This window comes from Marmota flaviventris, chromosome 1 (assembly GCF_047511675.1).
Source record: "Marmota flaviventris isolate mMarFla1 chromosome 1, mMarFla1.hap1, whole genome shotgun sequence".
Lineage (NCBI taxonomy): Eukaryota > Metazoa > Chordata > Mammalia > Rodentia > Sciuridae > Marmota > Marmota flaviventris.
Window position 1 is genome coordinate 164915546 of NC_092498.1, and position 25426 is coordinate 164940971.

Consider the following 25426-nt stretch of genomic DNA (forward strand, 5'->3'; position numbering starts at 1 on the left):
TAAAGGTATTGTGTTTGACTACTTCTAATAAACAAAACAAACAAATAAATAAATAAATAAAAGAAAACAACCGCCCCCCCCAGCCCCCGTAGAATTCTAGGTAGAGGTTCATATATGGAAGGGCTGGATGTCTCCTTAATTTGGTTTGTGCCAGCTGCAAACCAAACTTGAGAACAAGACAAGTAAAAGGAATGTGTCACCTTTACCTGTGGGGGTGTGTAGGGCATGAGGTCCAGTTCACTGGACAGGGGAGTCTGAAGCTGAGGTAGAGAAGGAGGTTCAATGACCTCACTATCTTCTTCTCCCATCTCTTCAACATCCTCATCTCCACCTTCTAACTCAGCAAATTTAGCTTCTAGCAATTGGATCTTCTTTTCCAACAAAGGTGAGGGCTCTTTCTGAGGAACAATTGGTTTTCTGAAAGAAGTGACATTAAAAAAAATAAAACAGTCAGGTGGGCACAGTGATGCTCACCTATAATCACAGCTACTCAGGAGGCCAGGCAGGAAGATTTTAAGTTTGAGGCCAGCCTGGGCAAGACTCTGATTCAAAGTAAAAAATAAAACAGGCTAAGTATATGGTTCAGTATAGGGTGTCCCTGAGTTTGATCTCTAGTACTTCAATCAATCAATTTTTAATAAGTAAGTCACTTATTGTGACTTGTGCAATCTGCAGTGTATACTTTAAAGGCAGTAAAGGAATTTAATAGGCATTTATGAAGTCACTTCTACTTAGAAAAGCTTGTTTTTGAAGGATCCCATGGAACACCCACAGAAGCATTTTGCTCAAAGTCAGAACCAGTTTTCTATACATGGCAGAAAAAGTTCTCATAATCTGTGGAATGGAGCACTCTCCTCAGAGAGCATATGAAGCAACTACTTCTGTCTTCATTTTATAAATACTGGCAGCTACAAGGACACTGTTAGAGCAGTTAATGGGTCCTAGGAGATTATAAAGCTTTTCTTTTCATATTTAACTGAATTAATATTTTCTATTTGAAATGTATACTGCTCTAGTTTAAGACCAAATTTTAAGAAACTCAAAACACTGGACTATACTATTTTGATATGAATTAATTTTTTTCTTTTTTTTTTTTAGTTGTAGTTGGACACAATACCTTTGTTTTTATTTATTTATTTTTATGTGGTGCTGAGGATCAAACCCAGCACCTCACACTTGCTAGGCAAGTGCTCTACTGCTTAGCCACAATCCCAGCCCCTGAAATATTCTTTTTCCCTTAGTTTTTTAAGATCTACCAGGCTGGGAATGGTGGCAGATTCCTGTAATCCCACCGGCTCAGGAGGCTGAGGCAGGAGGATCGAAAGTTCAAAGCCAGCCTCAGCAACTTAGCAAGACCCCATCTCAAAATAATAAAAAGGGCTGGGGATGTGGCTCAGTGGTTATGCACCCCTGAGCCATTAGGTTTAATCCCTAGTACCAAAAAAAAAAAAAAAAAATCACCTGAAGTAGTAAATTTCATCATCTACCACTTTAGCAGAGAGTGAAAACCTCTTCAGTCCCTTGAATTTCTTCATCTGCTTGTCACTCTCATTGTAGCGACTCTCACAAAGCAGAATGTCATTTTCTGGTATTTCAGTTGGCCTGCAGGAGAGGAAGTCCTTGAATGACAACACAGCACACTTTCCTGAAAGAACAAGTTGGAAAGAAATTAAAGGAATAAATTGTAGACATAGTTTATAATTTTTAAAAAATTTTATTAATTGTTTTTTTTTTTTTGGATACTAGAAATTGAACTCAAGGGCACTCAATCCTTGAGCCACATCCCCAGCCCTATTTTGTATTTTATTTAGAGACAGGGTCTAAATAAATTAGTACCTTGCTTTTGCTGAGGCTGGCTTTGAACTTGTGATCCTCCTACCTCAGGCTTCCAAGCTGTAATTTTTAAAAAATGTAGCTGGACACAACACATGGTATTTATTTTTATGTGGTGCTGAGGATCGGACCCAGTGCCTCACCCATGCTAGGCAAGCACTCTATCACTGAGCCACAACCCCAGCCCCTAAGCTGTAATTTTTAATTAATACATTCATACTGAGATATGAGTAGGTGGGCTTTTGGGAAAAGAAAAAGAACAAGAACGCCTTAGTATGGAGACTTGGATCTATGAGTATGACCAGTCATACTTGTCCCTTCAGTCAGATGAACGAAACCTCCAGTTTATGCTTAGGCCAACAAGAACAAATACAAAATTAATTTAAATGTCACGAGATTCAAAGACTTACACAATATGCCTATAAATTATTTATGGCTTGATTACATAATAACAGAGAAACATTCTGATCTCCAAATAGCAAATGATTGTCATAGGCCTTAATTTTCAAAAGAGTTTTGTCTGAGAACCTCCATGCTTGTTCCCAGAAAAATTATATATATATATAATTGGAGAGCTTGACTCAGGATGTAGCATTCATCTCTGAGAAGTGAGGGGCACCCTACTCTGGAATGTGTACACCTCTGATGTTCTTATATAAATTTCTGTGCCTTGCTTTTAGTGCATCCTGGAATTTTTTTCAGTAACAAAATTAAGAACCACCCAGACTGAGCTGAGGTCTCTTTCCAATGACAACATGACACAAAATTATTAATTGTTTTCTTGGGGTACTACACACAGACAGTAGGACTGACAGTCTACAAATAAACCCATACAATTGGGTTTTTTTGGTAACTCATTTTCAACAAAGATGCCAAAGACAATTCAATGGGGGGGAAAGAATAATTTCTTCAATAGATGGTTCTGAGACAACTGGATTTCCACATGCTAAAAATGAAGTTGGAGTCTTATATCAAGCCACATACAAAAATTAATTCAGAATCAAAAACATGAATGTGAGACCTACAACTACAAAACTCTTAGAAGAAAACCTAGATGTAAATCTTTATGACATTTGATTAGGCAATAATTTCTCAGATGTGACACTGAAATAGCACCAGAAACTATAGAAAATGAAGGATAAACTAGACTTCACAAAATTAAAAACTTTTGTTTTCTATAGGATACTATTAAGAAAGTGAAAAGACAACCTATACAACAAAATATATGTGAATCATATATCTAGTAAAAGGCTACCGACTGGGGTTGTGCGTCAGCACTTGCCTAGCACACGTGAGGCCCTGGGTTCGATCCTCAGTATCACACAAAAATAAATAAAATAAAGGTATTGTGTCTAACGACAATTAAAAAGTAAATATTAAAAGAAAAGGCTAGCACCAGAATATAAAGAACTCCTACAACTTAACAATTAGAAGACCAATAACCCAATTAAAAAATGAGCAAAGGATCTCAACAGACATTTCTCCAAAAAAGATATACTGAGTGGTAGACAAGTACATTAAGTAATGTTCAACATCATTAATCATTAGGGAAATGCAAATCAAAACCACAGTGAGCTGGGCACAAGAGCTCATGCCTATAATTCCAGCAACTGAGGAGGCTAGGGAAGGAGGATTATAAGTTTGAGGTCAGCTTGAGCAACTTAGGAAGATCCAAGCAACTTAGCAAGACCTTATCTCAAAAAGACTTGGGGATGTAGCCCATTGGTAAAAGCAACTCTGGGTTTAATCCCTAGTACCAAAAAAAAAAAAAAAAAAAAAAAAAAGACAACGGTAAAATAAATAAATGTGTCAGGAAGGATAATGCAGAAAAAATGGAACCCTTGTACATTGGTGGAGGGAATGTAAATGATGTAGCTGCTGTGTAAAATAGTTTGGCAGTCCTCAAAAAATTAAACATAGGGGGCTGGGCTGTAGCTCAGTGGTAGTGCACTTGCCTAGCATGTATGAGGCACTGGGTTCGATCCTGAGCAACACATAAAATAAATAAATACAGAATTACTGTATTACCCAGTAATTATGCTTCTAGGTATATATCAAAAATAATTGAGGGGCTGGGGTTATGGCTCAGTAGTAATGCACTCGCCTAGCATGTAGGAGGTGCTGAGTTTGATTCTCAGCACCACATAAAAATAAATAAAATAAAGGTATTGTGTCCAACTACAACTAGAAAGAAAATAATAATTGAAATCAGAAGCTCAAACAGAGACTTGTACACCAATAATCACAGCAACATTACTCAGGACAGAAAAAACTCACACGTCCATCAACAGATAAATGGATAAATAAAAAGGTGGTTTATATCTACTATGGAATATTACTCAGACTTAAAATGGAATAGAATTCTGATACCTGCTACAGTATGAATGAAAATTTTATGCAAAGTGAAATAAGCCAGACACAAAAGGACAAACATTGCATGATTTCACTTATACAAGTACTGCAAATATGCAATATTTACACAGAGAGTAGAATAGAGACCACTAGGGGTAGAGGGGTAGTGGGATATAGAGAATTGTTGTTTAATGGACAGAGTTTCTATTTGGCATGCTGAAATTCTAGAAATAGACAGTGGCACTGAGGATACAACCGTTCAACTTCTCAGAACAACAATTACTTTTTTTTTTTTTTTAATAAACAATCACTGGATGCCAAAAAATATGGCCTTACAAACTACTGCCACAGAAGTTTACAAAGCAAGAGGTCAGAGAATGAGAATGGATGCTAAAGGCAGATTTCCAGGTAAGGTCCACTCTGGCCCCTCTCTGTTCCACTCCTAAGGAGGTTGCTGTGGCCAGTCAAATGGGGCAGTGCAGCCTAGGAGCAGTTCAGCAACTGAGAGATTCTAGAGATCTGTAGCACAGATTGGCTCTATTTCTAGATTGTTTATTCACTTGGGGACCTTTAGAGGGTCTATAGCATGTCTTCAATTAGGGTTGGTCATACTCAGCTGTACCACTAGGTTGTTCAGGTCAACTGGTCTGGAGCAGGGCCTGGTGGCGCACACCTGCAATCCCAGCAATCTGGGAGGCTGAGGCAGGAGCATCAGAAGCTTGAGGCCAGCCTCAACAACTTAACAAGATCCTGTCTCAAAATAAAAAAAATAGAAAGGATTGGTAATGTGGCTCAGTGGATGGCAAAACTCCCTTGGGTTTAATCTACAGAACAGGTGTTAGGGGGAAGACTAGAGGAGATACTGGTCTCTCAGCCACTTTGCTGGCTGTTGTTCATTCTGAGGGTATCTATCACTTCCTTTTCATTGAATTTCATCTCCATCAGGGAAATGAAAACCTGAGCATCAGCTCCAAATTCTCTTTCCTCTGAATCTTCTTGAAGATTTTTGTTGGCTTATCTCTGGCCTCTTTGTTTACTGTATTAGTCTCAGTAGCAGTCTTGGAGGGTTCCCTGTCTTGTCTAGTGGGCCTTTGTTTGATTAGAGATGTCTACAGTTGGGCCTTCTGAAAGCTCAATTAACTACTCCATGGTACAGAGTAATTCAGTCAAAGGGATCTTGTGGCTCTGCTCTCAGGAAAGTCCATCACCATGAGATGCTACCATGGAGCTTCATCCACTTGTTCATCTTCCTCTTTGTTCAATATAACATCTTCCTTCCTTCTATTTTTTCCCCCTTTTCCTGTAGTGGGGATTAAACCCAAGGGCACTTTACCACTAAGTTACATATCCAGCCCATTTTATTTTTATTTAATACTTTTTTTTAGTTGTTAATGGACCTTTTTATTTTATTCATTTATATGTGGTGCTGAGAATCGAACCCAGTGCCTCACACATGCTAGGCAAGTGCTCTATCTGAGCCACAACCCAGCCCCATCCAGACCATTTTATTTTGAGATAGGGTCTTGCTATGTTGCTGAGGCTAGTCTCAAAATTGAAATCCTCCTGCCTCAGCCTCCTGAGTACCTGGGATTAAAGATGTGTACCACCATGCCTGGCTACATTTTTTTCCCCGCTTTTAAATTTTTCATTTTGCGAAAGGGTCTTGCTAAATTGCTGAGGTTGGCCCTGAATTTATGATCCTCCTGCCTCAGCCTCTGAAGTTGCTGGGATTACATGGCTCTTCTATTATTTTTGAGAAAAGGTCTCATTATGTTGCTCAGACTAGTTTCAAACTCCTAGGCTCAAGTGATCCTCTGGACTGGGTAGACTTGGGACTATAGGAATAAGTCACCATGCCTGGCTCAACATTTGCCTTCTAAACATAATTCAAACATGCCAGAGTTCATTGTTAATAACATTTGTTCCACCTTCAATAAGTTCACACCAAGATTTTCCAGAATTCTGTCTATAAGTCTTTCATGTTGGTCTAGACCACAATCCACTCCATACAGTAGGAGAGCAAGATGGCTACTGCTGGGAATATTGCATCTCTATGTTTTAGAATAACTGGGACATCTTTATCTTGGCTATTCTCTCCAGAGATTGTTTCAGTATCATTCTTGGAATAAGCAGATATTAATTTGTGATGGGTTACTAACACTTTGGGGATCTTCTTATTCTTTTCTTTCTTTTTTTTTGGTGTGTGTATGTGTGTGTGGTGTGCTGGGGATCCAACCCAGGACCTCACACAGGCCAGGCAAGCGCACTACCACTGAGCCACACCTCAAGCCCACTTTTAGGGTCTTTTAAACTCCTATAAACATAGTGCTAGAAGCAGCACACTCCTTTGAGCTCTATGGAGGGATTGGTAGTTGCTTTCTCCAGTCACTTGACATCACTGGCTACGTTGGTGGGCAGCTGCAGTACTTTGCCTACAAAGATCTTTTCTTCCTGTGGCAATACCATAATGCCTCCACTGGGCCCTGTACCTGTCACCTTGGCTCTTAAGGTCCCCAGGAAGGTGGGTAGAGTGTCACCTTCTGCCCACATGTGCCATTGTTGGGACACTTCCATCCCTGTCACTTGCAGCAGTGTAGGCAGTTTCCTTGCTTCTGCCACTTGGAAATAAGGATTCTGAGTTTCTATAGTTATCTGGGAACCTAGAAGGCCATGCATATGCAAACGGTAGGGTTCATGATCAGAAAAGACCTGAGAAGCCCCTAAACTCTCACCTGTGGCTGACCTTTGAGCTTTGTGCAAGCAGGAAATAAAGGCAGAGATGTAAACTGCATGGCTAAATGCTGAATGTTGGTGTGCTCCAACACACAGAGGGAATCCAGCTGCAAATACTGGGAGTTTTTGGCTCTAGGCATTTAAGAAAACCTTTGTCAAATCACTATCTGATCACTAAGCTGAGAGAACAGAGACTTCAGTGACCACACACAATAAAGACACAATTTAGGGCTGGGGATGTGGCTCAAGTGGTAGCGCGCTCATCTGGCATGCGTGCGGCCCTGGTTCGATCCTCAGAACCACATTCCAACAAAAGATGTTGTGTCTGCCGATAACTTAAAAAAATAAATAAATATTAAAAAAAAAAAAAATAAGACACAATTTAAAAAATGTTACTGAACAAAGAATTACAATCCATAAAAAGCAATAACAACAAAGCCTAAGAAGAAAGGAGAATCTGATTTTCAGAGTTACCACACTGTATATTCAAAATGTCCAGTTTCTTTCTTTCTTTCTTCTTCTTTTTTTTTTTTTTTTGTACCAGGGATTGAACTCAGGGGCACTTGACTACTGAGTCACATCCCCAGCCTTATTTTGTATTTTATTTAGAGACAGGATCTCACTGAGTTGCTTAATACCTTGCTTTTGCTGAGGCTGGCTTTGAACTCGCCATCCTCCTGCCTCAGCCTCCTGAGCTGCTGGGATTACATCTTCTCTTTACCCTCTGCCAGTAGTAGGGAATGAACCCAGGACCTCATCATGCATACTAGGCAAAGTACTCTACAACTTAGCTATATCCCCAGCCCTTTTTATTTTTTAATTTTGAGACACAGTTTCGCTAAATTGCCTAGATTGGCCTCAAACTTGCAACCCTCCTGCCTCAGCCTCTTGAGTAGTTGGCATTAGAGGTATGGGTCTTTGTGCTGACATAATATACTTCCCAACTACTCAGGAGGCTAAAGCAAGTGGATTCAAAGTTTGAGGCCAGCTTAGTCAACTGAATGAAAGCCTGTCTCAAATAAACATAAAACAGGATGGGGAAGTAGCTCAGTGGTAGAGTACTTGCCTAGCATGCACAAGTCCCTGGGTTCAATCCTGCAAAAACAAAACAAACAAACAAACAAAAATCAAAACAACCAAACTATGAGCAATCAGGGGTTGGGGGTACAGCTCGCTATAAGAATATATGCTTAGCTTTCATGAGGTCCTGGGTCAATTTCCAGAACAAGAAAACAAAAAGCACAAGTCATCAATATAAAACTTGTGAGACTAATAATCTTTTAGGAAACCATTACAAAAGATGTAAAAACTCGTGTAAGTAAGCTCTAGAGGTGACTCAGGGTCAAGAGAACACAATAACTGAAAACAAAATATGATGATGGATACAACCAGATGTAGGAAACAGAATATAACTGTGAACACTCAGTAGATGATAGAACAAAAACCAAAACATGCAACAGCTACAATAAGATTACCAGGATTTAGAGTCCAACACAGACCATGAGTTTCTTTTCTTTCTTTCTTTTTTTTTTTTAAGAGATACACAGGAGAGTTTATTTGTCAGAGCTGACAAATAAGAGCCATCTCTCCATAGACAGAGAGGCCCCATGAGGTTTTTTTGGTACTGGGTATTGAACTTGGGACGCTTTACCACTGAGCTGCATCCCCAGCTCTTTTTATTTTGAGAGTCTTGCTAAATTGTTTAGGACCTCACTGAGCTGCTGAGGCTGGCCTCAAACTTGCGATTCTTCTACTGCTTTAGCCTCCCAAGTCACTGGGCTTATAGGCAGGCATGCACCACTGTGCACAGCGGACTATGCCTTTTTTTGTTTGTTTTGTTTTTTTGGTGACACTGGATATTGAACCCGGGGCACTCTAACACTGAGCTGCATATCCTCAACCCTGTTATTTTGCAGTACTGGGGAGGGAACCCAGGATCTTGCGCATGCTAGTGAAGCACTCTACTATTGAGCTACATCCCTATCCCCATTTTTATTTTGAGACAGAGTCTTGCTAGTTGCCCAGGTTGGCTTGAACTTGTGATCCTCCTGCCTCAGCCTCCCAAGAGGCTAGGAACACAGACATGTACACTGTGCCAAGCTCCTGCTTTATTCTTACAAGAGCCACAGTGATTCCTCCTTCTAATGTTCGTACCAGCTTATACCACCACTGTGCTCAAACCCCTCCCAGGACTTCCTATCCACTCCAAGCTCAACCACTGCATTGTTTACAAAGCCTACTATGACTGGATGCCCAGCTTCCTCAGAGGGCTCATTCCCTTATATACCACTGCTCTGTTCCAGTCACCCAATTTTCATACTATATGTCTGGAACATGCTCAGATACTCTACTTTAAGGCTTTTAGCTGTGCCTATAAGAGAGCAAAACCTGATATTCAAATGCGCTTTTTCCTTACTTCTCTAGGGTTCTGTTCACATGTCACCTAGCAGCAAGGCATTTACTGAACAAAGGACCTTGTCTCAACACTACCCTCAATCCTTTTACTTTATTTTCATTTATAGCTCTAACCATGGCTTGATATTCTACACATCTGTTCTTTAATTTATTTACGGACTCACCAATCTTTGCCCCAATGTAAGTCTTTTAGAGGGCACAGACTTTGTTTTGCTTATTGCTATATACCTAACATCTAGAATAGTACCTAGCACAAAAGTAGTATTCAATCAAATTTTAAGCAGTTAATGGATTAAATGAAAAAATATAAATACCTACCCAGAATACATGTCATGGGACAGGTTTCTTCCAGATTACTCAGAAACACTTCTTTTTTGTAGAACATTTTTGTGGGCTCATGCTCTGTTTCTTCTGGGTGAATGAAAATGGGGCCATAAAAATATGCAGCTCCATCTCGGACCCACACTTTTTCAATTCTTGGGGGGAAAATGGAGAAATTACATGATAATTCCATTCTTGAAGGATTAATCTAGTAAAAATTCTATTAGCCAAAACTTAAAGAGTATGTGCCATTCAACAGTATTTGTCTTACTGAAATTTATATAACTTCATTAATTGCCCTCCTCCTTTAAGCATACAAGATACTTAAAAAGAAAAGAACACAGGGTCCCACTTATTTGAAAAAAATAACCATAATATCAAGAAATGTAATTTAATAGTTTTATCTGACTCTCAGATTTTCTTCCTGAAATATGCATATAAAACTAGAACTAAGCATCTTTTATTGGGCCTGTAAGTCCAATGAAGACACACAATTTCAATATTTGGAGTTGAATCACATGAATGGCAGACATTCCTTCAACACAATGGTTCATAACCTTTTTGAAAGTCAAGATCCAGTCGGGTTCACCCCTTGAGAAACTGATGAATGCCAATTAACACCTCCTTAGGAACAACAACAAAACATTAACATTGGCTACTATGTACCAGATACTGTACTATTTCTCACAACCAATAAAGTTGATATTATTGTCCCATATTCTTGTGGTTCCTGGCATGAAGCAGCATCTTCTCTTCAGCTAATAGTAACTCTAACCTTCCAGTTCCTCAGGCCCAACACACAAGTCACCCTGCCTCTCAGACCTCACATTCCATTTATTAAGTAAATTATTAATTTGACCTTCAAGGTAGTACACTTTGCAACACTCTGGTCTGAGACACCATTATTCTTGCTTGGATTATTTCAACGGCCTGAAAGATCTCCTTGTCCCTACTCTTGATAGTCTATTCTTAAAAACCAGCAGGCAGAATAATCCTCTTACAACCTAAGTCAAATGTCACTCTGTGCTTGAAACAATACAATGTTACTCCATTTAACTCCATAAAAGTATAAGTCCCTACAATGGTTTTTGAAGCCCTACATGATTTGCTCACTACCACTGGCCCTTACTTCCCAACTAACTCTTCCCTGGCTCACTCTGCTGGTTGCAACTTCTGCTGGTTTGAACAGGCCTGGCATACTTCTCTCTCAGGCCTTTACACAATCTGTTCAACTTCTCCCTGGAATGCTTTTCCCCTGTACTTTCAGAATTCTTACCCTTCTGTTTCTTCAAGCATTGGCTCAAATGCCAGCTTCTTACTGAAGCCTGTGCTCTAGACCATCCTCCCTACTCTCACTGTACACATCTCTCTTCACCCAGCTCTATTTTTTCAACAGCATATATCATGATCCACTGAACTACAATTCTACTTATTAAAGATGTTTATTGTTGATCTTCTCACCAGAACAAAGTTCCATGGGACTAAGAACATCTGTTTTATAAACTAATGTATTCTCAGAGCCTGGCAAATAATATAGTAAATGGTTACTGACTGATGTACAATGAGGAAGAAACAGAAATAGAGGCAACTCATGTACTTAAAAACATGCAACTAGCAGAGCTTAACCAAGATCTCCTAGAACCAACTACTGGGTTTTTTGTTTTGTTTTCCTGTTTGTACACTAGGAATCAAAGCCAGGGCCTCTAGCATGCTAGGGAAGTACTCTACTACTGAGTTTCATCTCTAGCCTTCAAATACCATTGTTCTTAACCATTATCATAATGATCAACTGAGTACCTGACTCCTTGAACTTTTGCCATCTAACATTCCTTACATTAATTTACTTGTTCATAAATATATGAGCCCCTACTATGTTTCATGCACTGATTTCAGCAGAGAATACAAAGTTGAGCAAAAACAGAGAGTTCCTATTTGCAGGGTATTTGGAAATTCAAGGTATGGAAACTAGACAATATAAATATCCATGTGTGATACTCTTCTTTCTTTTTTTTAATATTTATTTTTAATTTTGGGTAGACACAATATCTTTATTGTACATTTCTGTGGTGCTAAGGATCGAACCCAGTGCCTCATGCATGCTAGGTGAGTGCTCTGCCACTGAGCCACTAAACCCCAGCCCCATGACACTCTTATTTCTAACAAGGAAAAACATAGTGCCTGGGGGAATGGGAAACAGGGAGACAAGCCAGTATACAGGTAAAGGAAAGGGTTCTTTAAGGAAGTACTATTTCAAATTTAAGCTTAGAATTACCATACAAAATGGGCAGGGAGATTTCTGAGCTGAGAGTTAAGTAAATGGTGGGAAGAATGTAAAAAATGTGTTTTTAGAGGTGAAAGCAGGGGAAGCACGGTGTGAAAAGCAGCTAGACAAATTGCCAGGGGAGGGACTTATGTCTTAATTATTCATGTCTACTAGCCCCAAACCTCAGAGTCAACTTTATCTTCCCTATTTCAAGGACATTCACCTGCCCACGCGGGGGCGCACCAGACCATGGGACTTGATGAAGACACAGTCGCCAACCTTCAGCCACATGTCATTGTAACGAAGCTGCTCAAAGTAGTGGCAACCTGGTTCACCGTTGGACATTTCCACAGGGACATCTTCTTTTTCCTGTGGTAAAGGAAACTGGCTAAAGAAAAGCAGCTAACCATGAAGGACAGGACAGAGAAGAAAAGAAAGCAGGACTTTCCTTCACATCAATGTAAGGAAAAAAAAACAACTTAAGTAGAAGTTTTGATGAAGGTTAAGAAACCAAAAAATTAGGTGGTTGAAATTAAACTGCTGTAATCACTAAAATTTCTAGATAATTTTCATAAAATAACGTTAGCCTAAAATGCTTTTATCCCCTCTCCCTCTTTCCAATTTCTGTATCTTTGAGTCTGGCAAGGACTTATTAGCATTCAGAATTGGAAAATTTCACATACTTTTATAGGTAGAGTGTATAAGAAGCAAACTTCATATAAGCTCCCCATTTATTGTACTTACTTGAGCTCCCTCAATTCCTTTTATTGGTTTTTAAACTTTTTTTTTTTAAATATAAATTCAGCCATTCAATTTTTAGGGTGGCAAAGTTCATTTACTGTCCATTCTGAAAAGTAATACTTCCTTTTTGTCACCTCCAAGAACGAGAAATCAAGTAAGATGGTAGTTGCCCAGCCTTTGTGACTTATTTGTGTACAGAAAGAGTCTGTCTTCCTCTACATCTTTTCAGTTTTAACCACTGATTAAGTCTTTGAAGAAACAAGACAACTGGGAACTCCTTTGACCAGGGGATTCACTCATCAGGACAACAGGAGGACTCCCTCCTCACACCACAGAAGTGCCCAGCAAACTCATCCCAGACAAAGTAGGAAAGAGGAGAACAGACAAATTTTAGGAGATGCACCAGAGTGACAGGGTAAGATTGGCTTTGAAAAACTTGATACAACCCTCTCTTCTCGAGGCTAGTTAATCATCCCTGGAAAGGTAGGTAAGAACAGACCAGGAATGTGGAAGGTGCAGAAGCCACAGGAACCCACACCACCCAGAGTGGAAAGGAAGAGAGGCCACGTTAGAAGCCTTCCTTCCCTGTCAGGACTCCTCCTTTTGCCACTCTGCCCTTAAGGGCCCATTAATCCTCCCAATCTGGTCTCTTATCACCCAACCCAAGGAGTACACTTCTACTATAGGAAAAAAATACAGAAGAAAGAAGAGAGCTAAAGCTAAAAGCCTGGCACTCTCTGCTGCCACTTAGTTTCTTCACATTAACAACTGACAGACTATTTTACTATTTATGCCAACATGGAAAGGAATAGTAGAACCTGTGTCATAAACACTCATAATGTTTTTGAATAAACTGCTGGATCTGTTATCTACTAGCTGCTGTGAGGGTGGGCAAGTTACTTGACCTCTTGTGCCTTAGTTTCCCCATCTATAATATAAAGATCACCGACAGTGTGCCCACCAAACAGAATTGTTCAAAAGCTTAAACAATATAATTCATGCTTACCTACACAGAATTATTAACATAATGACATGTAAAGACTTTTGTAATTTGAACAATGCTTGCATTCCTAGAATGTACTCCTCTTTCTTTGGTTAAGTTTTCTAAAAAAATAATTTGATTTCACTTAAAAAATAATTTCCCCTAAGAAATTTTTGTCCTGGTATTCATAAATGAGACTGAGCAGTAATTTTTATTTTCAAATTGTGGAATCCAGATTGTTTTGGCTTTATAACACAACTGGGGAGTTTTCTTTTTCTCCATGCTCTGAAACAGTTCAAATAGCATTTAAATTATAGGCCCCTCAATTAAATAAAGGAAAGCTCAGTACTATTTGGGATTAGCTTTTTGACATTTTCAGTTTCTTCATGTTGTTCACTTGTGCTGTATCTCTTCCCGATTCCACTTTGACAATTCATATCCTAGAAAATTATTCATTTTATTTTGGTTTCCAAATTTATTTAAAATGTACTGACTAAATTTCTTCCACCTTTTGTCTGTCTGAGCTTACTACCCTCCCTACCTTCTTTTACCTTTTTTGTACTTTTTGGGGATTGAACCTAGGGTGCTTTACCACTGAGCCACATCCCCAGTCCTTTTTATTTTTAGACAGGGTCTCGCTAAATTGCTGAGGCTGGTCTCAAACTTGCAATCCTCCTGCCTTAGCCTCCTAAGTTGTTGGGATTACAAGTGTACACCAACATACTCGGCCTCTTTTACCTTTATTAAGAGAGTTGATAGTTTATTTCATTGGACTTGTCAAAGAATTAGCTCTTAAATTTACTTTTATTTATTTAAAGATTATTGGTCTTATGGTACTGGGAAATGAATCCAGGGCCTCAAGAATTCTACACAAGTACTCTACCAGTGACTACATCTCCAGTCTCTGGATTTACTTTTTAAACTCTATTTTTTGCTTCTGCTCTTTTGTTTTTTTAAGTACTAAGTCCCCCCCCCCCCCCCTTTCCTCTGAGTTTCCTCCTCTCTGTTCGGCTAAGGTTTCATACTGTCAATCATTTTCTGAGTTTGAATACTTTAATCACTTGTCTTCTGGAACAGATATTTGGAGGTGTAAAATTCTTTTTTGTGTGTTTGCTATCTACATACCTTTTCCAAGTTAAAATTATCTTCAACTCGACTGTCCTCTGAGTTATCTGTATTCTTCTCATCATCCCCTTTATCTGCATTTGCAAATACAGAGGCAACTCGAACCACAGGCAGAGGTACATCTCGAGGGACAAATCTAACTGAACTGATGGGCATAGTCCACAATTTAATTTTCTTAAAAGATTTTGTTTTAGCAGAATATCGTGATTCACAGACAAAAACATCCTCATCTCGAAAGCTTTCTGGGCATAATTTAAAGTATTCCTATGGGACATAAAACGAGACAAGTCAGGTAAATTTTCTGAACAAAAACAAAAAAGTAATACTAATCAACCAAATAAAGGTTAAACTATGAAGACTTTCTAGCAACAAACAGTAAATGACTAGACATCTAGGAATATTTCCTTGCCTACTGAAATGATTAAACATATACCCTTTAACTTATAATGTGAACAATTCCATTTAGCTTATCGATTATCCTTTGAGAATATATTAATATTTCATAGAGTTAGAAGTCAACAGCTTTGGACAGGACTCATGTACCTCTATCAGACAGATATACAAAAAGTACATCTTATTACCTAAAAACCAAACTAATAATGTATAGTGATTATTTTCAGAAAATATCACTCTTAAAATTAGCCTGGCAATAAGTTAACTTCACACAGTTAACAAGTGTAGGCAGGAAATGGTCTTTTGCAACCATATTCTGGTTAATTTCTCCCCAAATCTCCACATAGAGCTATACAGATACAGCTTAAAAACAGTTTAAATTTTATCCTGAGCAAATGATTGATATTTTTAGAACTAATTGATTTTCTTACCTTGACAAACATGACCACACATTTGCCTAGAATTTTACTAACAGGAACTTTATTGTAATAGTCACTCTTAAAAACTTCTTTTTCTAGAAATTTTCGCGTAGCCAGATGGAATGTTTCATTTGGCCGATAAAACCAACAGCCATACAACCATTTTTCACCTCAAAAACAGAGAGAGAATCATCATTAACAGAAACCACACATTCTTGTCAAAATGAGGAAACAGGGGCTGGCTAAGTGGTAGATTGTTTGCCTAGCACGTGTGGGGCACTGAGTTCAATCCTCAGCATCACATAAAATAAATAAATAAATAAAGGTATTGCGCCATCTACAACTAAAAAAAAAAAAAAATCTAAAAAATATATTTTAAGGGCTAGGGATGTAGCTCAGCGGCAGAGTGCTTGTCTAGCACGTGAGGCGCACTGCATTCGATCCTCAGCACCACATAAAAATAAACAAAATTAAGCCATGATGTCCATCTACAACTACAAAAAAAACTGTTTAAAAAAATAAATAAAAATAAAAAATATATTTTTAAAAAATGAGGAAATAATCCATCAAGTCATTATGCCATGGTCTAAACATATAGCACTGGGCTTTTTCAGAAGACAATTTCCTAATTTCTTAATATAATTACCTTATAAGGAATTATACTTTAAAATTGTGAAGTAGAAGGAGGACTGAAAAAAAAAAAAATGCTACTTTTCCACTTACATTCAAAGACATGCATTATGTAGAAAAAGAAAGGTAATGAGATCTGTTGGGGTCAACACACACTTAAGTTCTGTGGTTTAGTAAGAATATATATAGATATACCAAAGGACATAGCATACAGCTGAAGGAATTAAAAAATATCTCAGGATGGGCAGTTGACAAAACTAGATTGCCTGGATTACATTTTCCCCTGTTTTTGGTTCCATTAACTTTTTTTTTTTTTTCTTTTTTTTGGTACCAGGGATTGAATCTAGGGTGCTTGACCATTGAACCATATCCCCAGCCCTTTTTATTTTGAGAGAGGGTCTCATTAAATTGCATAGGGCCTTGCTAGTTTATTGAGACTGGCTTTGAACTTGTGATTCTCCTGCCTCAGCCTCTTGAGTTGCACTTGGCTGGTTTAATTAACTTCTCTTCATTCTCCATGTCTCAAAGGCCATTTTTCTAGAAAGACTTATCAATGACAAATTCTAAGTCACAGCACAGTGTCTTTCTATAATAATTTATTTTTTCTTATCTCCAGCCCAAACCTTTCTGTTCTGAATCTCTGCCATCCTACATAGAGTTTGGTTCAAAATGTGTTTTTAATAGGTTATCAGTTGAATGAATAAATTTCAACTAAATTTTAAAAAAACTTATTTTTCTCATTCAACTATGACACTGATGCTGCCCAACAGTGTTATACTCTGGGTTTATAAGGAGGGTATGTATTCACATTTACTGATATGATTACATTTATTGAGACAAGAGAAAAACTATAATTGGAAGGCATAAAATATCTGAATTAAAATTTCTTTCTTGAGGAGCAAGAAGAAATAAAAGAGCCACATCTTCCCAATGTACCTTTGATTTAAAATAAACTTACCAGCTGAATCTTCCCACAGTCTCTCAATACAGACTATATGTGGTTGTAGGTTGGCTTCTGCAGGTTCCACATAGACATAATCTCCAACATGGTACATGCTGTTCTTAAAGCTGCAGTCCTGGCTGTATGTGCGATGTAAGCCTGACAGGCCAGTAGCACCTGACGAATCTTCACTCTTTTCAGCTTCTTGTGTTAAAAAAAAAAAAAGGTACTTACTAAAAGAATGCTGCAATCAGATGCAGGATTCAAACAACATACAATAATACATTTAATTCTGTTTGTCACATTCAAAGGGAATAGTCAGAAAAAACAGTATGATCTTTACATTTTCAATATTGCCTTATTGGGGGTGTGGGGGGGTGTAGGGGTCCTGCAATGTTGCTCAAGCTTTTTTTTTTTTTTTAATTGGTCTCAAGCTGGTCTTAAATTCATGGGCTCCAATGATCCTCCTGCCTTCCAAGTAGCTAGGACTACATGTGTGCACCACCACACACAACCTCAAAATTGCATTTTTGAATTATAATCAACTGCCATTAATTTCAATAAACCCATGAGATTCTATACATTAAAAATAATCACCTTAGTAATATATGCCATAGTCATTTTCAGTAATTCAGAAAGGTATAAGGAAGAAAATAAGTCACTTTTAGATCATGTAATCCTAGAGAAAACATCTGATGTACTTCTACTCTATCCTAATGTTCCTGAAAAAGTTTTTCCTAACAATTATTACATGGTTATGTCACAATTAATGGAGTTTTAGAATTAAGAAAATATGGAATATGTGTATTCTGTAAACCATGTGTATGTGTGTGTGTGTATGGACGTACATATACACAATATATTATTAATATTTTCTGAAATAAAATGCTTTTGTTCAATAAAGACTTTTATTTTTGTTAAATAAAACCTTTTCATAGTTCCAGTATAAGCTATCATTTGCAAATACCACAGAGTTTTTTTTGTTGTTGTTGGTGGTGAGGATAATGCTTCGCCCACCTAATTGATAACTTCCTTAGGATAATTTTACATAAATAAAAGAACTGGGAATAAGCATTTAAAATGATTTTTAATGCACATTCCAAATTAATCTCCAAAAAGAGTACATCAATTTAAGTTCCTTACTGATTGGCTACAAGGGGCCTCTGTCTCCATTCTCTAATACTGGCATTAAAATAAAAAAAAAATAGTTTTGCCATTTTTTTTTTTTAAAGAGAGAGGGAGAGAGAGAGAGAGAGAATTTTTAAATATTTATTTTTCAGTTTTCGGTGGACACAACATCTTTATTTTATTTTATGTGGTGCTGAGGATCAACCCAGTGCCCTGTGCATGCTAGATGAGAGTGTTACCGCTTCAGCCACATTCCCAGCTCCAGTTTTGTCAATTTTGATGAAACGTTATTTACCAGCAGAATAAGCAAATCCCTTGACATACAAAGTAGACCAAAAGGTTCTTGAGAATTTTACACCAGCAAAAACAATATCATGGACAGACAGGGGCACAGAGTACAAAAAGTCTGAACAACCCCCAAATTCTAGATACAGGAAACAGGCTGATAAAACTAGTTGCAAGCATTTTTCATGAAAAAGGAGGATTTCAAGGGCTGAGTACTAAGCCAGAGGATGTTCTCAGTCCTAGAAACCCACTGGGATTTGTTTAGATGCATTTAAAAATTCCTTGAAATCAGTAATACTTTTTTCCATCTCCCTGTTTTTGAACAGAAATATCTATACATGTCTCACTGCCTTCAAGAGCAGAGAAACCGGCTCCCTCCCAGAGTTGTATAGGTCTACAGATAGAAAGGAACTGTGTACCATGATGTTTTATATCTACAGCCTCATTTGGGACTTTTGAGCTGAGGATATTTAGATGAGGTTTTGGTACCTCTTAGAAGGGCACTACTAGTAACAAGTACCTAAAAATATGTTAGTGGTTTTGAAATTGTGCAACAAACAGACTGGAAAATTTCTCAGAAGTATGCATGGTGGCTCACAAATTTGAGGCCAGCCCCAGCAAGTTAGTGAGACTGTATCAAAATTAAAACAGTAAAAAATAAAAAAGAGAGATGTAGCTCACTGGAAATGCTGGGGAGCTACCTCAGTAGAGAATAGCCCTGGGTTCAATCCCAAACAAACAAAACCCAAAAAACAAAACAACAACAAAGAATTCTCTTTTTCGGGGAAGCATGATGACAAAAGTCTAAATTGCCTTGGATAGACTGTTAATAGAAAAATGGCAACTTTTTTTTTTTAATTGCTGGGTATGGTAGCACAAGCCTGTAATCTCAGGTACAGTTACTTGGGAAAATGGAGCAGCAGGAGAACAAGTTCCATTCCAGCCTAGGCATCTCTCTAGACCTTGACTCAAAAAGAGCTAAGGATGTAACGCAGTGGTAGAGAGTCCCTGGGTTCAATTTCCAGTACTACACACACACACACCAAAAAAAAAAAAAAAAGAAAGAAAGGAAAAAGAGATGGACAGCATGCTAAGAGCTAAACAGCTAGAAGGGCCAAAGGGGTTCCCTATTTAGTATAAATCCTTTTACTCCTTTTACTCTTCACCCTTACCCTCAGATTTGTCTGGAATCTGAAGTCTTGGGAAGGGCTGAGGTGGGGAACTGAAGGCTCAACTGCTTTTAGACTTTCAACCAGTCCTCCTGTTTTCAGACCCACATGTATTTCCACTTTTAGAAGTACCTAGTGTTCTACTCCCTGTGCAATTCTGAGACAGGAACTGGCCTGTTTGAAGGACTTATCTACTATAGATACTGAAACCAGTATTGCAACTTACACATCAATTTTCCAGCCTCCAAATTTTAATTACCACCATCTCCTTGTCCATTAATTTCTTTTTTAAAGGGATGGAAATACTTGTGTGTTTGTCTTTTTTATGCTTTTTAAAAATTCCTTTTCCATCCTTTTAGAGGTGTTTTAAGAAGGAAGAGCAGTAGGCATTTGTGAATAATCTGCCGTACTTAACCATAAGTTCTGTTTCTTTTTCTTTGCTTACTTACCATTGTATGAGACATTCTGGGAGTTAACACAAAACAGGGTAAAATCTTCTAGATTCCCTCGTTTTTTAATCTGGTTGTTGCTAACAATCCTCCTCTCATGGCTTAAAGACAAAGAGGGCTGATATACATGACCATTATTCAACTTTCTGGTGTGCTGCATCTTTTAATGTTCATAAAGTAACCACAGATATCTGAAGCAGACTGTAGTTCTTTTATGGCAAGAAATAAATTGTTAAAATAGCTCTCAGAGTATACTGCTTTTATAGCCTTTCCTAGTCAGTTCTTCCTACTATTGACTCTGCATACTGTTTCTTACCTACTTCTACCACCCAATCACACTGCTGGGAAATATAGTCTTTGAGTTAGTACAAGAAAAAAGGTAAAGTGGCCACACTTTGAGAAATGTCTTAGAGTAACTCCAGAAGAAGCTGTTTCTGATTTTATATTGCTGGGAAAAGAGTCAGCTAAACTTAAAAACACACAAAAAAATTCCAAGTATTCAAAACTTGGCAGGTAGAAATAACTCAGATCGTCCAAATATCTTCCCAGCATAGCACTGGCATTTCCTGTTTTCTCTTTATGGCTTTCTGCTGTTTTTTATTATTTCTTCTCCTCCTACCTACATTGTGGTATGCTTGTGTCTCTTTTAATAATTTTATATCTTTCTTCCTTTCTAATATAAGTATTTAAAGCTATAAAGTTCCTTCTAAGAAAAGTGTTAGCTTTATTCCATAAATTTTAAAACATTGTTTTCATTTCAAGATTGTTCTGACTGCACCTGTAATGTCTTCTTTAATCATGGGTTATTTACAATTTCTAAGCACTGCCTCCCCATTTCTTTCTGTTGCTAAATTACAATCTAATTCCATTGCATTTGGAGAACAAACTTGGTATGATTTCAATCTTTTGGTTTTAAAACTTGTTTTATGACCTAGTATATGGCCTATTCTAGATAATATTCCACATGTAATTGAAAAGAATATGTATTCTATAGTAATTTGGTGTAGTGTTTGACAGGTCAAGGTGGTTCACACTGCTATTCGAGTCTTCCATATGTTTACTGATTTTTGACCTAGTAGTTCTATCAATCACTATATTCTTGTTAAATTCTGTTTCTTCTTTCAATTCTGATACTTTTTTCTTCATGTATTTTGGAGCTCCATTGTTAGGTGTATATACATTTAAGAATATTCTGTTCCTAATATGTTAAGCCCCATCCCTCCCTTTTTTGGTGGTACTGGGGATTGAAGACAGGGACACTCTACCACTGAGCTATGGCCCCAGCCCTTTTTATTTCTGAGACAGGCTAAGTTGCTGAGGCTGGCCTCCAACCTGGCAATCCTTCTGTCTCAGCCTCATGAGTAGCTGGAATTACAGGAGGGAAACACTATGCTTGACATATACGTTGACTCTTTTATATGTATTAAATATCCTTCTTTGTCTTTAGTATTATTTCTTTTCTTAAAATCTACTTTTTCCGCTAACAGCTATTCCAACTCTGGTTACAGTCTGCATTTTTCTCTCCTTTTCAACTTATTTGTGTTTCTGAATATAAGGGAATCTCTTGCAAAAAGTATATAGTTGAATCTTACATTTTAAATTCCGTTTGATTGGAAAGCTTAGTTTATTTACATTTAATGGAATTACTGCTGCTACTATGTTTGTCATTTTGCTTTGTTATCTGTGAGTCTTATGTCTTTTTGTTCTTCTTTTCCTCCTTTTATTACCTTGTTTTATAACTGTTAAGTTTTTTTTTTTTTTTGCAATTCATTTTAATTCCTATAGTTGGTTTCATGGATATTGAGGCATTTCCATATGCCTAAATGTAGCACCATCTCCTTAATTTTATAAACACTGAATTTTCAAATTATATGGCTTAATTTTTTTTTTCTTTTGGCACCTGAGATTGAACCCAGGGGCACTTAACCACCGAGTCACATCCCCAGACCTTTTCATTTTTTTTTTTACTTTGAGACAGGGCCTCACTAAGTTGCTGAGGCTAGTTTTGAACTTGCGATCCTCCTGCCTCAGCCTCTAGAGTTGCTGGAATTGCAGTCTTGCACCAGTGTGTGCAGCTTATGACTTAATTTCATTAAATGTTACAACTTTGCTCCAACATAGTTACATTTCTCTTCCTTTGTGCTTTTTATTTATTTTTGGGTGGGGCTGGGGAGGGAAGCCAGGACATTCCACATACAAAGTAAGTGTTCTACCACTGATCTATATCCCCAGCCCCCTTCCTTTGTGCTTCCTGTCATACATATGACTTCTATAAATGTTATAATAATAACCTTATAGTGTTGTAATTACTGCTTTAGACAATCCAATGTTTTAGACAGAAATTTTAAAAAATGATAAACAGAGTCTTTTACATTTATCCTCATATTTTCCATTTCCATTGCTCTTCAGTTCTTACGGTTTTGAGTTATCATCTGGTATCACTTTTCTGGGATTGAAGCTCTTTTTTTATGTCTCATAGTATAGGTCTGCCAGCAGCAAAGGCTCTTAGTTTTTATTTATCTGGGAACATCTTTATTGCAACTTCATTTTCAAAAAATATACAAATCTTGATTTAGTTCTATCTTTCTTCTCTGTATTTTTTGAATATCATACCATCACCTTCTGGCCTCCATTATTTTATATGAGAAGGCAGCCATTAATCAGATTATTCTTTTCTTGTATGTAATGAGTCATTTTGTTGCTTTCAAGATTTTCTCCCAGCAGTTTGACTATGATGTTCTAAATGTCGTTCTTTTTGTGTTTAGTTTACTTGGGGTCTTTGGAGCTTGTGAACTTGTGATGTTCTTCATCAAAAAACATCATTATGTCTTCAAATATTTCTTCTTCCCCCTTTTTTCTCTTCTTTCCTCTGAGATTACTATTTAGGTATACCAAGGGACTTGACACTAGGGGTTGCTGCTATGTCTCGATAGTTAGGGGTCAGCTAATGATTTAGATGAAGGCTGTGCTCAAATACTTCAAACCCATAAGGTTTTACCCTTTGCTGATTATGGGGCAGGGGTGGGGGTATGCATCTAAAGTTGCAGTGATTTTCAAGCATCCCATGGATTTTGCTCTTAACCAACCAGGTTCTTGCATCTCCCTCACACATACATAGTTTTTTAGTTAGTCACAAATGTGTGACAGCTTATCTCAGCTCTTCTGTGGGTTTCAAACTTCTAGGACATTCCTTAATATGGATCATAACCTCAGGCAGCAAAGCTGCAAAGACTCCTTTCATTTCTGTATCATCCATTTTTAGCTGGCAAAGATAAAGATTCTACCTCTACCCTCATTTTATCATCCTGAGTGAGTATATCCTTCTGGAAGCAAAACTGCCCTAAACTAGCAAAATTACTATTCTCAACAATCAGGTTCTTTTCTTTTCTGGATATGCCATCGCTTACTAGAGTTTGCTTCAAATCAATTCGTTTTGTTTTCTTGCCTAAGGAGTGGGGGGTATCTAAGGAGGAGGAGTAATGCTGATAGCTAACTAAACGTTTAGAAAATCTAAATATCTATATGAATGGAAATATTAAAAATGACGAAATTTCTAATCAAACGGCCGAGGCAGGAGAATTACAAGTTTGATGCCAGCTCTGGCAACTTAATGAGACCCTGCCTCAAAATAAAAAATAAAAAGGGATGGGGGTGTAGGTGGGGTGTCCCTGGGTGGTTCAATTCTCAGTACCAGAAAAAAAATTATAATTAAAAACTCCTCATTATCAAAATATTTGTTAATTCTGGCAACCAACTCAAAGTAACATTTTAGGTTGATATAATTATAATTAAAATAAAACTTTCAACAAAAATACCATCTAGCTGTCTGGCCCAAAGGACTTACCAGGAAAGCCACACTACTGAATGATGTTGAGAATGCATTTGAGTTCCAGCCATACCCCTTGGGTTTTATCTTCCAGTAGTATGAAGAGACATTAGGCTCTCACACTTGTAAACCAACTGCTCCTGGATACACAGGTAACTTTCAATCTGATTAATCTGAATACCCAAACTGATAAAAACATTTTCATCTCATGCTTAATGTGAAATAGTCAATACTAATTCACACAGACAGGACTCTTCTCAACAGCTAATTATGAGGACAGCTAAAATAGAGTATAATATTTCTTCATATTTAATATAACGAAAAGAAACCAACCTCTTTTTTCTTCTTCTCGTTTTAGTTTATCTTCCTCTATTTCTTTTGGTAATTTTTCCTTTTTTTCTTTCTCCACATCATTATGCAAATGCTTTGTGGTATAGCTGAGTGCTGGAGAAAGAAGGATCTCTCCATTTTTGCAGAGTTCATCACGAATTCTAATAAAAAACTGCTGAAGTTCTACTGCATCCTCATATATTTCGGAATCTGTCCTATAACGGCATCAAGAGCATCCATTAACATATAAGCTGTTTCTTTCAAACACCTCACTTGAATGTGAGAGTCTACTAAATGCTTCCTTACTTTGTTCACTATTATAATGGTATATTCTTGAGGTTTGTTAGAACAGAATCTAAGGTGTCACTTTACGGGAAGCCTCATGCTGTTCCCTGTTCAGCTTACATAAAAAGAAAGGCCTCAGCATTTTTCCTTGAAGATACATGGCATATGCATCAATCAGTTGTAGTAGAAGATAGCTGCAAGGATTATACCAAGGCTCCAGACCAAGTCTAACACTTATATTTAATCTCTGAAACATATATTTAATCTCTGGATTAGCTTTTTCATTCCCTTAATTGCGAATAACGTATTATAGAAAGTATTAACAAAAGATTTAGGTTATGTGTCTACTTCTTTTTGGTCCTACATCTTGGCTGCCTAGGCTAGTAGGGTTTGGTATATAAGTGAACCTAAACTGAAAAGCCATGAGGGCATTCTTTAACAGTTATAGGCCTGAGAGTGTAATTTTAGTTTCTCGGAAACAGTAATTCTGGGGATTCAGGAAAGGCAACATAGTGAAAGATGAAAAAAAAAATCTGTCATATGCAGAATTTTTCTAAGCATCTTTCCTCATTTATAAAGTAAATGGAATGGGCAAAACAAATTTTAGAATTTAGACTAGAAGAAATTATATTATTATCTCTAATTCACTGGGCTCTGAGGAAGGCAGTTACTGTGCCTACTAAGAACATCAAGGACTAAAAAATTATTCACCAAACTAATCATAGATGAATGTCTCGTCAGCAGTCACAGAGATATTCTGGTTGGGGGTGTATGAGAGGTGAAGTAAACACAGTCACCCATCTGCTG

General features: G+C 37.5%; 1 protein-coding gene across 32 annotated transcripts in view; it reads right to left on the reverse strand.

Annotated features, from left to right (window-relative positions):
* Pbrm1 (polybromo 1) overlaps positions 1-25426 on the reverse strand; it is a 90546-nt gene that overhangs the window by 15074 nt on the left and 50046 nt on the right. For 22 of the 32 annotated variants that reach the window (XM_071618679.1, XM_071618678.1, XM_071618722.1 and 19 more), the window contains 8 exons: positions 24338-24549; positions 17166-17351; positions 15590-15747; positions 14766-15029; positions 12141-12286; positions 9652-9809; positions 1462-1645; positions 207-417 (listed from right to left, as the gene is read on the reverse strand). In XM_071618679.1, the coding sequence (XP_071474780.1) occupies positions 207-417; positions 1462-1645; positions 9652-9809; positions 12141-12286; positions 14766-15029; positions 15590-15747; positions 17166-17351; positions 24338-24549 (1519 nt within the window). Of the gene's footprint in view, positions 1-206; positions 418-1461; positions 1646-9651; positions 9810-12140; positions 12287-14765; positions 15030-15589; positions 15748-17165; positions 17352-24337; positions 24550-25426 lie in introns of those variants that run through there. The other 10 variants (XM_071618704.1, XM_071618725.1, XM_071618729.1 and 7 more) reach the window with 2 other exon arrangements.